This window comes from Orcinus orca, chromosome 6 (assembly GCF_937001465.1).
Source record: "Orcinus orca chromosome 6, mOrcOrc1.1, whole genome shotgun sequence".
NCBI classification, from domain to species: Eukaryota; Metazoa; Chordata; class Mammalia; order Artiodactyla; family Delphinidae; genus Orcinus; species Orcinus orca.
This window is the reverse complement of record NC_064564.1, coordinates 70,017,268-70,033,722: the sequence shown is the minus strand read 5'-3', so window position 1 is coordinate 70,033,722 and position 16,455 is coordinate 70,017,268. Positions and strand designations below refer to the sequence as shown.

At 40.7% G+C, this 16,455-nt stretch overlaps 1 protein-coding gene across 2 annotated transcripts in view; it reads right to left on the bottom strand.

Annotated features, from left to right (window-relative positions):
• Nucleotides 1-16,455, bottom strand: part of PGM5 (phosphoglucomutase 5) — a 186,603-nt gene that overhangs the window by 63,641 nt on the left and 106,507 nt on the right. For both annotated transcript variants that reach the window (XM_049710845.1, XM_004276424.3), the window contains one exon: nucleotides 10,443-10,558. In XM_049710845.1, coding sequence (XP_049566802.1) covers nucleotides 10,443-10,558 — 116 coding nt within the window. The remainder of the gene's footprint in view (nucleotides 1-10,442; nucleotides 10,559-16,455) is intronic.

The window sequence follows — 16,455 nt, the reverse complement described above, 5'->3', positions numbered from 1 at the left end:
TAAATCTGGCCAAAAAGCAGGGCTCATGGAAAAATTGTCACTTTTCCATGCTTAAAAAGAAATGCTTCTTGGGCTTCCCCGGTGGCGCAGTGGTTGAGAGTCTGCCTGCCCATGCAGGGGACACGGGTTCGTGGTCCAGTCCGGGAAGATCCCACATGCCGTGGAGCGGCTGGGCCCGTGAGCCATGGCCGCTGAGCCTGCGCGTTCAGAGCCTGTGCTCCGCAACGGGAGGGGCCACGACAGTGAGAGCCTCGCGTACCGCAAAAAAAAAAAAAAAAAGAAATGCTTCTTAAAAAATTAATGCTCTAAAATGTTTACAATTGGAAAACAAAGCTGTCCTGCATGTAAGCGGGTCAGAGCCAGCTGTCAGCTAAGAAAGGTAGGATGGCAGTAACCGACCGTGTAGCTCATGCTGTGCTGTGGGCATCCTGGCTCCCAACGCTATGTAACAATAAATTTGATGATGATGATGAAAATAATAATAATAGTGTTTGACACAATAATGCAGCAGGGCTCTTGGCTAGTATCCTGACCGTTGCAACACCCTGTAAACTCCATGAGGGAAGGACCCGTATCTGAAATGACTCATCATTCTATCCTGGCCCTGGCTCATAGAAGGTGCACAGTAAACCTTCATTGAATGAGTAAATGAATGATCAGGTGAAACTCTAGTATGTAGTGTGATTCATCAGATTCACTCCTCACTAAAAGCTAGAAGCAACCTAAAAAGATATATGGGAAAAAACTTTATAGATCATCCCATTGAACAGATTCAGCTTACAAATGAGGAAACTGAGGCCCAAAGAAGTGATCTGTGTAAGGAAGTTCAATGACAGAGAGGGGGAGTCAAGGTCTAACTGGGTCTAACCGGGACTGTCATCTCCTGGTGCTGTGTTGCTTACATGACACCATTCTTCCACGTCCCCGGCATGCATTCCATCCCCATCTAAAAGAATTAACCAGATGGGAGAAAAGGACACCTTTGGCATGTCCTTAAACAGGAGCAGCAGAGTAAGACTGGGTTTGAATCCTGGCTCTGCCGTGTGAACTTGGCCAGTGGTTCGACTTTCCTCTCTAAGCCTCAATTACCTTATCTGTGGTCATTATGGTCCCTAGTTCATTTTAGAGTCAAGAAGTCTCAGTGGAATGACATATAAGAGGCCCTAAGAATGTACTTATCACTCAAGAGATGCTCAATAAATAACAAGTATTAGCACTGTTTCATTAACACAGCAGCCTACAGCAGCCAGACCATCTATCCCATCTATCCCAGAGGAGGAGAAAGCGTTAACTACGTCAGGGCTGGTCAGCTGACACTTGTCCCTCACAGGAGCAAGCCAAGGTACGGGACAGTGGGACCTCCTGACTCGTATGTCCCATCCCATTTCTTTGTCTCCAGTGCTGATGGGAACAACACAACCCTCTAAGAATTGTTCCTTGCTTGGTCATAAGCTGAACCAGAAATCTCTCGAGCAGGTTTAAAGCTTGCACCACAGGGTTGAGGACCTGTCACTCTTTAGGCATTGTACTTTGTTCTCAGTGGGGCTACCTGGCACCTGGGAGAGAGCAGCAGGGGAAGCCTCAAAGCACAACTTTAGGGACTGCATCTTAAATACCAAGGGATGGGCCCCCTTGTTAAAAGCCCCCTAGTAGACACTGTGAAAGGAAACCCTTAGTCTGTTTGGAATTCTTCAATCCGTGAAGATTGAAGAATGATTTCCCAGGATTCCCAGTCCCAGCATGCATGGGTAAGTGTGGACACAGCCTCAGAGGGAGGCCCCATTCCTTTCTTTCTGCTCCACACTTTGGTGTCACACTACACCCCCTCTTGCCACTTTTCATCATTGAAAGGGTCAGTGGAACTGGAACTGTGGCGACCCCAAGAAAAGGTTTTGTTTTGTTTTGTTTTTGATGGAGACATTCTTTCCACTCCAGGTGGGAGCTCTCTTTCCCAGCACAGGGGTTGAGAGTTTGTAGAGGGTCCAGAGGAGAGTTTCAGTTTTCAGAGTTTACAAGGAGGCTCTTGGGGAGCGTCAAGCACAGCACCTCTGTGCTCTGGCCCAGCCTAGATTGAATTGCACATGTGCACACAGCCTGTTTCAACTTGCCCAGCAGAGAAATTGCTCTCCTTGTGCTGATAATGCTGTCATCACGGCCTCCTCACGTCACATCTGCTACCCAGCCAAATTTACACAAATCGGCCAGAAATAAGAGAAAGAAATGTGGTAGAACCTCAATAATCTGAAACTCACAGATATATGGGCCTCCTTCTCTGGCCTAGAGACTGGACAGATGTGAAAACTGCCAAATGTAGAGTTAATGATTATCTAAATAGGGAATGAACTAAAGCTTTCCTTTATTGTACCTTAAAAAAATCTGGCATTAAATAAAAATAACTGTATAAGTAAGAGACAGTTAAACCTATTCAATATTCAACAGCACTCCTGTGAACCTGATCTTGAGTTAGGATGTACATAGTTCATGTGTGAAATACAGATGAAGAAGCAGGTATGGAACTTGAAAGTGTTATATACTGTTTAACTGTTACGGAAAATAAAATGTCCATTCACAAAGCAACCAGAGAGTAAGTCAGTAATATGAACCATAAGACAATAGAGCAGAGACTGTCTCTGCTAAAGGCTGTAAGAAGATCTTTATATACAAAAGATCACTAAAGCTGGAACCCGGCCGCTATTGAACACGGTTATTTACAGGTAATTGTCAGCAGCCTCCACTCCCCCCCAGGAAATAAATACGTTAATAAAATGAATTATAAATACTTAACAGGATTTAAATTTTTTAATCTGTTCATTAACACAGGTCTTGGGAATGAATTTTCCTAGAAGCACTTTGTTCGCTATTAATTTGTGCTAATAATGATGTGATAATTGAAAGTACCAAAAGTTTATTTCAAAATTTTATATAATTCCAATTTTAATATCATTCATAAAATCCATCCTCACCGCCTTCCAACTGGTCTATATTTATGTGGTTTTGTTTTCATGAATTCTCCCAAATCTTGGGATACCCTAATGCCCAGATTTCCAGAAATACAACCACTCAAGAATGATAAAAATATAACTACTAACAATGCAAAGAAGAAATACCAAAATGGAAATTCTTTGTTTCTTCCTCCCTTCTTTCCTTCCATCCATCTACCTTCCATCCACCTTTCCTCCCTCCCTCCCTCCCTTCCTTCCTTCCTTCCTTCCTTCCTTCCTTCCTTCCTTCCTTCCATCCTTCCATCCAACCCATAATCACTCAAAGCCTATCATATATATAAGAAATAGAGCTGAGCAAGAGAGACATGGCCCCTGTCCTCAGGGCATTTACGGTTGCATGGCAAGCAGAGGGATCCAGAAAAATCTCAAAAGATTGGAAAGATACTCGAGATTTCCTGTGAATGAAACACATACATACTCTGGGCCTCTTCCTTTTGTGCTAGAGACTGGAGAGATATAAAAATTGCCAAGGTCAAGAGCACCAGAGTTCACAGTGAAAAAAGTTGGTGTGTCAATGAGGGACAAGTCATGTTGGTGCCAGGAGACCTGGATTCAATTCCAAATTTCCAGAAAGAGATGGAGGTATACAAAAGGCTTAGCAATGCCCCCAGTGCATACTAAGTGCTCATTTAAAAAGATAATTGTTATTATTGTGAAGAACTCAACAGAGAGCACTTTCTTGGAAAGAGAAAACACTGTTGTATTGCCTGATTTTATTTGGCAAATTTATATGGCTACTGACATTAACTTTTTAAAAATACATAACAAAAGTAATAGTAATACTCAAGATGGTGATCAGCTTGGAGGTCTTCCAGGCATTCACAAACAGAGCAATTCTTTATGTTACCTGTAAAGGGACAAGCTTTGGCGTGATAATTCATACACTCCCCAGATGGTATGACTTCTTACAAAACTGATGACAATGATAGCAACCAATAGAGCATCATCAAGAAATCGCCCCCAAACCTCAAAGTTTTTGGTTTTTTAGCTCTTAGTTTCAGTATTTTAGTACATCCCCTTTTGTGTATGGGAACAAGTCCAGATTCCTTCCAATTTGGAACTTGAGAGAGTTAGCCAGAATGCCATTTAGATGAACAGCTTTCTTCTGTTAAAGGATTTGTAAAATGTTCTCCTTTCTCTCGGAAAAGAGTTTTCCAAAGCCCTTCCCAGCAAGTGGATGAATATCTGGCTCTAGCACAAAAGACGATTTGGCTTCTGAAATGACCTTGGTTCTTTGACAGAGCAATAAATATAGGCTTCCTATTGTCCAGGACCTGCACCTTTCCACAGGAGAGAAGCCTGAACTCTGATCCTATCACCAGCTTGTTACCTTGGAAAGTTCTGGGAGCTCAAGATGCCGGCTGATTTTCCCCTGAGGGAAATTTCCACTCAGGGTATATCCTTCTTCTCTTGCGCAAAAAGCTTGGCATTCCTGAGCCTGAGGCAGATCCATATTTTCAAGGTTTCTTGGCACTAAACTATGCTTTCCCAGGTGGTACACAGCTCCATGCCCCCGGGGCACTGAAAAAGGCCTCCACTAGAGAAAGCTTTGATAAGTTTTAGAAGTGTCTCCCTAGTCTCAGGTCTAAAATCTTGCCATCTCTCTGCTTTCTCCTTCCTTAATTAGCCCACTTGGTTTTGAGAACTATATCCCAAGGTAGATGGGGAGCTCCTGTGATCAGCTGACTTTTACAGGCTGGAATTGTAAGGGGTCAGAGAGACCACGTGGCTTGTCTGTAGGTGGCAGGTGAGGGTCTTGAACGTACTCATCAGCCTCACATTCCAGGCCTCTAGACTTCCTGAACCGAACTTGGGGTGGCATCTCAGACACACTCTTTCTACCATTCCTGATGAAAAACAAATACTGGTTTTCACTAGAGTAATGTTTCCTACTCCTGACTGCACATCAGAATTACATGAGGATACTTATTTAAAATGCAGACTCTCAGGCTCCACCTTGCCAGGGATTCCAAGCAAGGATAGGATAGAAAAATCTATATTTTTAGCAAGCTTCCCAGGTGATTCTTACACATTCAGCTCAGTGCCTCTCCAAGAACCGGCATTAATGAGGAACAGCATGAATCCACTTTTTCCTTCCAAGACTGAGTGGTCCAGTTCCTCAGGCCTTCTAACAGTCATTCACTGTCGGGTGCTGGAGAGATGGAATTAGCCATTGCTTTCATCGGAAAGACTGATCAGCACAGTGGAAAGCAGCATACACCGTAGGGCAGGAGACCTTTTAGTTCAACTGTAATTTAATTCAAGTGGCGGCCTTTTCCAGGCTCTGGGGCCCTGGGTGAGTCACTTAACTACTTCTTGGGTTCAGGAGCTTCACCTGGCAAATCAGGCCAGTGTCACCAGAACCTGAAGAATGGTGGGGGTGGGCAATACCTTTAGAGCTCTACACATTGAAAAATCTCTTGTGCTCCTTGAAAGGAAAATGGCAAGCAAATATAACAATGAGAGGCTTTTAAAAGTCCCTTCTAGTCCAGCCTACATGTTGCAATCAGCATAACAGTCTGAAAGCAAAGCTTGCTGGAAAGTGGCTGCAAGCAGACCTCCCCCCGGGAAGACCATGGTTTCCTACTTCCAGTTGAGTCAAGTCTCAACGTCTAAGCTAAGCAGGCAAAGGGCTTCAGAAATGAGCCCCTCCCCACTGGTATTTCCAAGACTGTTTCTTGATACTCCCTTCTCTACCCTACGCTATACGTCAGAGGTTAGTGAACTACAGCCCATGGGCCAAATTTGGACTTAGGCCTATTTTTGTAAGTAAACTTTTATTGGCACACAGCCATACTCATTTATGTACTGCCTATGGCTGCTTTTGTGTTACAGTTACTGAGTTGAGTAATTGTGGAAGAGACCGTACATAGCCTCTCAGTTCACAAAGCCTAAAATATTTACTATCTGGCCCTTTACAGAAAAAGTTTGCCAACCCCTGATATAGACCAGTCTTTTTCAGTCTTTTGGCCATGACCCACAATAAATACATTTTACTGTGAGATCTAGCAAACACGTAGATACCTGTGCACATATTTACATATAAATATTTCTCAAAATAACATTTACCTTTCCTAAATACAATGCATTCTGATAGTTTCTAGCCTATTATATTTTCTTAAAAAGCTGTTCACGACTATACCAACCTCATGACCCCAAATTAGTCTTGATTCATGTTTGGAAAATACTTCTCTAGACAAACTGAACAGCTAGCTACTTACAACACATGGCCCCTACTCTCCCACTTCTATTCCTTTCTTGATATTGTTGCCCCCATCTGACAAGCCTCTGTCCTTTCATCTTTATGTGTGCAAATCCTTCCCATTCTTTAAGAACTACGCAAATTCCATCTCTTCCAGGAAGTCTGCTTTGAGCCTCCAGTTCCAAACCACTTTCTCCTTTTCTCATCTCCCACAGCACTTTTTCTATTCCTCTATTGTGGAACTTTAAAGTTTCTGCTTTGTAGAAAACTCACCTGTGCATCTTTCTAACTATGTAAAGATCTTGAATCTCTTAAGGCTATGGTCTTTTTTGTATTCCACATACCATCCAATACAGTGCCCTGTACTCTGTAAGTACTTCATCCTTTAATTTTAAAGACTAGAAATTTATGGTCTATTGTAAGCACTGAACAAATGTTTATAAAGACAGAGAGAGAGAGAGAGAGAGAGAGAGAGATAACCTGGACTTATCAGTTTCCATTCCAGTTGCTAGATTTGTGTTATTTTAATAACCAGCAGGGAGAATTATTATATACAATATACAATCCCTGATTTTTTGAGTCACAGTCACTGGTTTAGACACACAGAACACCAAAAAGGATACACAGAACACCTATTTTTAGGGCCTCAGCAGAGAAAAAGTATAACAGTTTCAACTATCCCAAGCAGACCTGCCATCCATAAGTTCTGAGATCGAACAGTAGTAACTGAGAGAGCTTGATATGATCTCTCTTTTTCCAAGGAGAAAAAGGTGCCTGCCAACCCTTCTGCACCATTAATGCTATTAGCGTCTAGCTGATTTTGGTAAAAGGAGAAAATTTCCCAGGAGAAAATTCCTTCAGGAACCCTGACATAGCCTGAAATGCTGTCATTATGACTAGTTAGAGTGGTTTTACTGCAATCTGTTTAAGCATGACCAAATAAGACTTATTCTTAGGAATTCAAGGATGGTTTGGTATCAGCAAATCAATCGTATTTCATTACGTTAACATAATAAAGGAGAAAAAACATTAATATATCACTTGATTCTGAAAGGGCACCTTCCATCAGCCATTTATAATGTGATTCTAAGAAATACTAGAATAGGAAAAAAAACTACATAAGCATGATAGGGATTTTACCAATATTAAAACGAAATCATCAAAATAGATGGTAAAATACTGAATTGATTTCCATTAAAATCATGAACTATCACAATTGTTATTTAATATTATTTTGAAGATTGCAGCTAGTGCCATAAGAATATGAAATAAAAGATCTAAATATTAGAAAAAAAAATCTTTAGTCATAAATTATATGACTGTATACCTAAAAATGTAGACTTTTTAGAAAAGAAAATGTCATAATTAATGATAGAATCTGTTAAGGTGGCTGTGAACCAGAGAAAAGGCATATTAATCAATAGCTTTTCTTTATCTGTTATATGTTTATATGTTATGTAAACAAATTAGAAAGGAAAATGAAGATATTAACATTAAAATCAAAGCTGTTAAAAGCTCTATAGGACATATGACCCAGTTTCTTCAATGAATAAATTAGAAAGAGAAAAGGTAGAGGGGAGAAATGCAGATTAAAAGAGACTTAAGAGGTATCAACGAATTATGATGTAAGATCTTTTGGATCCTAATTGTAAAAATTTATCGAGGGAAATGTTGAGAATAGGAGAAATTATTAAGAAATTACTTTTGGAGTTCCACTTCTGCACTTCTGTTTAGGATGTGGAAATCTATAAGAGAATGTCACTCCCATCCCAGTAATAAGAAAAGGCCAGGAAACTACAGCATAACTTTAAAAAAAAACCATCTGAGGTCACAGGAAATAAAGTGAATTCCAAAGAGTCTCAAGGCAAGACAGGACACAAACCATCTCACCTTTAGCAGAGCACAGGAGAAAGAGGATGCTTCCATACAGGTGAATAATAAGAAGTCACATAAGAGTTTTAAACATTCTTAAAGACCAAGTATAGCCTATTATGATAGTTTTAAATTGCTTGGAGTCCCAGATATGAAGGGCACATTCCAAGTTATTTCCCATAGGCTCCACTGGGTACTCACAAGAAAGACTGGAAAAAGAGAGAGAGAGACTTGGTGGTGCTGACATGCAGGAAATGATCAACTCCTGCCAAGAGATAAGCCTGAAACCCTTCTAGTTCCCCAAACATTTCTTTCATAGGAAACAAAAGCCTTAAGCTCCTGGATGATTGAGCTTCAAACCTTCTCATCCCTAGGATCCAGGCAGAGGTCCACTGCTTCTGAAATAGGGGTTGAAGTAAAAACTCTCTGTCCCTGGACAAAGAGTAGGAAACCTTGGGCCCAGAATCCTACACCAATACTAAACAGACCTGCTGCCACTAGAAAAGGGTCAAGTACCTAATAATAGAGGTCTATTTTGTCTCACAGACATGCAGTAACTGCTGAAACCTGTGAATGCAACAGAAACGCTGAAAAATCTCCTCCATCTCCCCATCATCACTTTCAGTACATAGCAAAAATATCCCACTACCAGAAGAATTTGAAGCCTGTGATACATTGATATACTAAAGATTATAACAGAAACAATAAAATCCAAACCCAGCTCAACTCCTGACTATATTTAATGTAACTTTGCACACTAATGCCCTGAGAGAAGAAGAGGTATGCCCATTTCTGTGTATAAATATTATTTACCTGAGTCTCTACTGTTCTTATATACATACAGTCCAGCATTCAATGAAAAATTATGACATGCAAAAATCAAGAAACAGTAAACCGGGCTTCCCTGGTGGCGCAGTGGTTGAGAGTCTGCCTGCCAATGCAGGGGACACGGGTTCGTGTCCCGGTCAGGGAAGATCCCACATGCCACGAAGTGGCTGGGCCCATGAGCCATGGTCGCTGAGCCTGTGCATCCAGAGCCTGTGCTCCGCAACGGGAGAGGCCACAACAGTGAGAGGCCCGCGTACCGAAAAAAAAAAAAAAAAAAAAAAGAAAGAGTAAACCATTGCTTTATCAAAAGACAAAGCAATCAACAGAACTAGAGTTAGAAAATAACCAGTTATTGGAACTATCAGACAGAAAGTTTACAATAACCATGTTTAATATGTTAAATGATCTAATGGAAAAGATAAACAACAGACATGAATAGATCAGGAATTTCATCAAAGAGATGAAAATTATTTAAAAAGAGTCAAAGAGAAATACTAGAAATAAAAACTACAATATCAGAGATGAAGAAATCCTTCACTGGGCTCAGCAAAAGACTGGACACAGCTCAGGAAAGAATTAATGATATGCCAATAGAGATTATCTTGACTGAAACACAAAAAGAATAAAGAGTAAACAAAACCAAATAGTGCATGTAAGGGCTCTGAGACAACACATGGTCACAAATTATCTAACATTATGTAATTAGAGTCTCAGAGGAGAGGAGAGAATAAGGAAAGAGAGATATTAGAAGAGATAATGGCAGAGAATTTTCTAAAATTAATGAAAAACAACAAACAACAGATCCAAGAATCTCAAAGAACGCTAAGCAGGGTTTAAAAAAAATATACATGTACCTATACGTTTTATTAAACTGTTAAAAACAAAAGATAAAAAGAAAATGTTGAAGCCAGCCAGAGGTGGAAAGTAGGCGAAATTTAAATACAGAGCAATGGTGGTAAGAATTAGAGCCGACTTCTTGGAAACTGTGCAAGCCAGAAGACAATGGTGTGACATCTTTAAAATAGTGAAAGAAGAAATTATTTTTTTAACATTTTAGGTGTGATAATGGTACTACAGTTATATATATATATATATATATATATATATATATATATATATATATATATAAAATATATTTTTTTTTCTTTTTTTCCCTCAGTACCCCTTATACTTATAAGATTCACACTAAGGATTGCTTCACAATAATCAGAGGGGAGGGCTCCTCTTGTGGATGAAGGTAGAGATAAAGTAAGATTGACCAGGAGTTGATGATGGTTGAAACTATGTGATGAACACATGGGAATCTGATATATTTCCTCTCTCTCTCTCTCTCTCTCTCTCTAAAAAGAAGAAGAAATGGGCAGAAGACGTGAAGGTGTCACAGCACATATCCCAATAGGTTTCTCTGATTTTTTTTTTTTTTTGGCCTCTAACTCTTTCACCAGCCTTTCTTTCACAGTGGACTCACAGGTCCCCAAACTAGGGTCACAGAGTTCTGCAGCCACCCTCTCCAGTAACACCAACCCAATAAAGCCTACCAGTGCCAAAGCTCTCTTCTCCACACAGAGAGCACCGGCCTGAGTCCATCAAATTTGAGAAGAATCTCCATCCAGCTGGGGTCTCATACACAGGGACCTTCATTGATTTGGCCACTCTGAAAAATGAAATTCGAGGCAACAGTTAATTCATATTTCTCCTTTCCTTTTTTTTTTCCTCAGCACATAAGGAAGTCTTTAAGATCTGTTACTGCCATAACTAGATTTTAGAACATCCTGAACAACATGGACAGTTTTCAAGATGTCAAGCCATAAGGTAGAGAATGATAAATAGCCTATTCCAACGGTACTCAATTTTGCTTTCCCCATAATATAGAAGATGTTCAGTTAATGTATAGCGTATTCTCACATTTATGTTTCACTTCTATATATATTCCTTTATCTTGGTGGTAAGATCCCAGTTGGGGAATCTCAGAATTTAAATTAAGGTGGTATTTGGGTGCAAACACTTTGGAATATTGTTTGACAGTATCTACTAAAGATGAATATACACATATCCTATGAACCAGCAATTCAATTCCTAGAAGTTAATACTAACGATGTAGTAGACACTGTGGTACACTGCTCAGCTTCACCTCCAACACGCACACGCGCACACACACACACATTTTAGGACTTTTAGGACTGGAACACTCTACCAGCTTCTAGGAATGTTGATGGCTTCTAGGAATGGTGACAGCTCACGGATGTGGCCCCCACTCTCTGCTAAAGAGAGATGTCTCACTCAAAATCATGCTCCCTTCCTTGGGTCAATCCACATCCAATGCCTGGCAAATGAGAGATGTATAAAGGTCTAGGCTTCTTGCCCCTATTTGGCACAACTCTGTAGGGCCATTTCAGCTCCAACTTCTCTGTCTGATCCTCCTTCCTCACTCCCCCATAGGTATTGCTCTTGAAGGAAACTTTGATCTTGATGGCAGAAAGGAATAAAGTTCCTGGAAGCGAATCTATCTCAGAGCTGCTTCCTGGGGAGCCCAGCAGGTGACATTACTCAACAGAGTATGTACACAAGATTTTTTAAAAAATGATCATAGAATCACAATTGGTAATAACTGAAACAAAAGTCCATCAAAGTAGAAGGGACAAATGATTTGCAATATATAATGCAATAGCATAAATTTCATTGAACAAACTAGTGCTACGTGCAACAACTTGAATGAATCTCACAAACATAATATCACGTGAAAGAAACCAGTATCAAAGGAATACACACTATACAGTTCCATTTAGATAAAATTTAAAAACAGCTAAAACTAAGCTTTACTGTCAAAACTCAGGCTCAGAGGACCCAGAAGGTCAAGTATTTTGTTCAAGATCTCACAGAGATAAGAGGCAAAGCTAGATTCTGGACCCAAGTCTGCTTAATTTCTGTCCATGTTCCATTCCACTACACGATGCTGTCTCCCCAAATGTTTTAGTGCTTCAAGACATATACAAACCTCAAAGTTGGCTGGGGAATGAGCTGCTGCCACAGACACTGGCCTGAAGAGTTTCATCAGCCCCACATGGAGGCAACCCAAAGAGAAAAACATCAAATGCCTGCCACCAGCAAGGTTTAGTCCTTTGATGACTATAGGTGCAGAAGGTGACCATGGAGAGGAACCAGTGAGGGTATCTCGGTGAAGAAGAGGAAGAAAAATGCACATAGGACAAAGGACACGATGTAATAGTGATTTCTTTAGGTTTGTTTTGTGGCCACCTAGAGGAAAAAATATCTAGAACTCTTGCCAGAGGAACATAACACTTCTCTTTCCATTGAACCCAAATGTAATTAATGTGCTCACAATCTTGAAAAAACTGTGTGCCAAGTCTCTTTCAAGTCTGCTTTGAGGGACTTCCCTGGTGGCACAGTGGTTAAGAATCCACCTGCCAATGCAGGGGACATGGGTTCCATCCCTGGTCCGGGAAGATCCCACATGCCGTGGAGCAACTAAGCCCATATGCCACAACTACTGAGCCTGCGCTCTAGAGCCCGCGAGCCACAACTACTGAGTTTGCGTGCTGCAGCTACTGAAGCCCGCACACCTAGAGCCCACAGAGCCCACAACAAGAGAAGCCACCGCAATGAGAAGCCCATGCACCGCAACAAAGAGTAGCCCCCGCTCGCTACAACTAGAGAAAGCCCCCACGCAACAATGAAGACCCAACGCAGCCAATAAATAAATAAATAAAGGTTCAACTTAAAAAAAAAAAGTCTTAAAAAAAAAGTTTGCTTTGAAAACAAGCACCTTTTGGATGCTTGGGTGTTACATCAAATGTTCTCTTTTCCTCAGTAGTCTAAGAAAGATATACAATCATGTTTACATCCTGGTAGGAATAATGAAATAAATCCTCTCCAAATTGGAGAGCAAAGGTAAGCTTTCACAGCCATTAATTTAAGGTCAGAAGCTCAAGGAAGGAGAAATCATTCACACTGAAGCCTTCTAGGGCAGCGCATAATAAAGCCGGGGTCAAAATTAATTTAGCTAAAATGAACGCATAAGATTACGAAATAGAATATGCAACATGGGGCAGAGGTGAGGGTAAGAGAGAGGCTAGAGGGTGTGGGGATATATATTCTCTGGCCAAAACATTCTTGTTGGTTCAAAGCCAAGTTGGCAGAACTGAAAGGAGGGGAGAGGATTTCCCCAGCTCCACCCTTCTCAGCTGACCACTGTCAGGAGGTCATCAGGCTGAAGGCTGAGGCTGGATTTTAAAGGACCGGATACTTTTATGACTATGAGCCACATCTGCAGCTGTACAAGCTAAGATAACAATATGGGTAATTAAATTCCCGGATCCTGAGCATGAGTTGATGTGTCCTACAGTCAGAAAGGAATGCCCCTCCCTTCTCCTTCTACTGAACTTGGGACCCATCCCAAGCATAACATTCAGCAGATACCAGGCTCTAGACTGGTTTTTGGCAGGAGGCCCCAGTGGAGTCTCTGGTACAAAAGCTAAAAATGAAGCAGCTCATGCTGAGGGTCTGCACCCCTCTCCTCGACTACCACCACCATGTGTCAGAGACAAACAAAACTCACTTTCTAGGAAAGACCAGCATATGAAGGAAAAGAAAGAAAATGAATCTGGGCCACAGTTTTCCTGCAGATGGGAGTGAGCCTTGGTAGCCGAAACAAAACAAAACAAAACAAACCATGGTGGGCTTCCCTGGTGGTGCAGTGGTTGAGAGTCCGCCTGCCGACGTGGGGGACGCGGGTTCGTGTCCCGGTCCAGGAAGATCCCACATGCCGCGGAGCGGCTAGGCCCCATGAGCCAGGGACACTGAGCCTGCGCGTCCGGAGCCTGTGCTCCGCAACGGGAGAGGCCACAACAGTGAGAGGCCCGCGTACCGCAAAAAAAAAAAAAAAAAAAAAAAAACAAAAAAAACATGGTGGATATAAGCTTCTTAGTGTGGATTTTAAAACCTCTAAAAATGTGGCTTCAGGTTGGAAATAGCCTCAACCTATTTTGCCAATACTTTCTCCCATGATACTCCCCATATGCTGCTAAAAACTGAACCATCTCTTATTTTCTAAATATGCTCTTGCATTGTTGTTGTTGCTTTTTACAAGTCCTTCTTTATGCTTTTCATATTACCTGGATTAATCCTCCTTTCCAATCTCTCTCAAAATACTTCACTTTGCTTCAAAACCTATCTTAAATGCCCTGCCATCATGAATCCTGTGGCAAAGGCTGCTAGTGGTCAACAAAAGTATCTTTTCCTGGACACACAGCTGGACTACACTTCCCAACCTCCCACGAGGTTCACTGTGGCCACATGCTGAGTTCTAGCCAACGGAACCCCAGTGGAGACAATGCACACGCTTTTCAAATCTGGTTATTAAAATTTCCCATCCTCCATGCTCTTTCTCCTTCTGCCAGTCTAATGTGGACAAGCCCAGCAATCCTAGAAGCCACATGTTGAAGACGGTGGACCTACAAGTTGGAAGGATCTGGATCTCTGAATCACCATTTGGAGCAGAATTAGTCACCAATCAGGAACACTTGTTTTTAACTTCTAATGACTGAGAAATAACCTCTTGCCATGTTTGAGCCATTGTACACTTTGGGATTAGTTCTGTAGCACCAGCTCCATTATCGTAACAAATACAATTCTTTTTTCATTGCCGTTATCAATCCAAAGTAACCCTTCCTGCCCTAGGCTTCCTCTCTTGGTAGGGGGTTTTTATGTTCACATTGTCACTGTATATGTTGTTACCTTCTTAACACTCTCCCTCCACACACAGATACCACCACTACAACCACCAGTGTGTTAGTTCTTTGAGGGCAGGGGCTGCATCTTATATACCTTTATAGCTCTTCAATGTCTAGGATAACATAATACCTTGTCAGACTTGCCCTCAATAAATTCTGCATGATTTCAGTTGACTAATATCTATTGTTTAAGGAGTATTGTCGAATAGCAAGGGGAAAAGTATCTCTATTTTATGGTCTTTTCTCATTGTAGGTTCCTTATATTATATTAAGAGATAAGTAATTTCTGCATGTTTTATTTAAATTAGTCATTTTGAGCAAAGAGAATTTCTCCAGGTATTAATTGGTGGGGCTATCAGGATAAGACAAAGGCATTTCTTGAAAATAAAGATGTTACAGAATTAGGGCAGTGAATATATGAGAGTCAAAAGTCTGAGAAACAGAAGGACAAATTATTTCTATTTTACCAGTCTGGTGGTCGCCTTACCCTCATGTGCTCAAACAAGATAACAGATACAAAAGCATCCTGAAAGATTCCTAAAAGCTCACTACATGTAGAGGTGCCAGCACACCCACCTTTGCACCTCCCGCATCCAGCGCCGTGCATGCCCACAGTAGGTATTAAAATGTGTATTAACTTAATTACACAGTACTACATCAGTGTATGTGACAATATTCTACTGGAATACCAACAGTTACTAATGACTCTCCTTTACCTTGCAAGAGAACAGCCAAATAAAAAATGACTAATTATATCAAGTACATGAGGCAGCATCAGCTACTCTTGGAATTCTACTTTAAGAAAGTTCCAATAGATTTTAAAAGGACAAGATCCAGGTCGCTCTTCCTTTAATTTATCTTCAAACATCCACTTTCTTAAGAGCTGAGCACACCTCTTGGTTCTATTTTCTACATACTGAACTCTCAGTCCCTTCTTAAAAAGCCTCCATCTACATAGATTAGGAGATATCTGCATCACATATATCCAACAAAAGACTTATACGTGGTTTATATGTAAAAACTCCTACAAATCAATAAAATAGGCAGATAACCTTTAAAACATGGGCAAAAATCTTGATTAGGCACTTTACAAAAGAGGATATTCACAACCCACAAAATGAAAAGACAACCTATGGAATGGGAAAATATATGTGCAAACCCTATATCCAATAAGGGGTTAATATCCAAAATATATAAGGAATGCTTACAACTCAATAGCAAGAAAACAAACAATCTAATTTTTTTTAAATGGTTAAAGGGTCTAAATAGGAAAATAAATTTTTCTGAAGAAGACACACAAATGACCAAGAGGTACATGAAAAGATGCTCAACATCACCAATCATCAGAGAAGTGCAAATCAAAACCACAATGAGATATCACCTCACACCTATTATTGGGTTTTTAGCCAACCTGACAGAATGGCTACTGTCAAAAAGACAAGAGATAAGAGAGCCAGTGTGGATGTGGAGAAAAGGGAACACTTGTGCAATGTTGGTGGGAAGGTACACTGGTACAGTCACTATGGAAAATAACATGGAGGTCCTCTCCTCAAAAAATTAAAAAAGAACTATCATATGATCCAGTAATCACACTTCTAGATATTTATCCAAAGGAAATGAAAACAGGATCTCAAAAGGATATCTGTACTCCTATGTTCATTGCATCATTATACACAATAGCCAAGATACAGAAACCACCTACATGTCCAATGACAGATGAATGGATAAAGAAGATGTGGTATATAAATACAATGAATATTACTCAGCCATAAAGAAAGAAGGAAATTCTGCTATTTGCAAC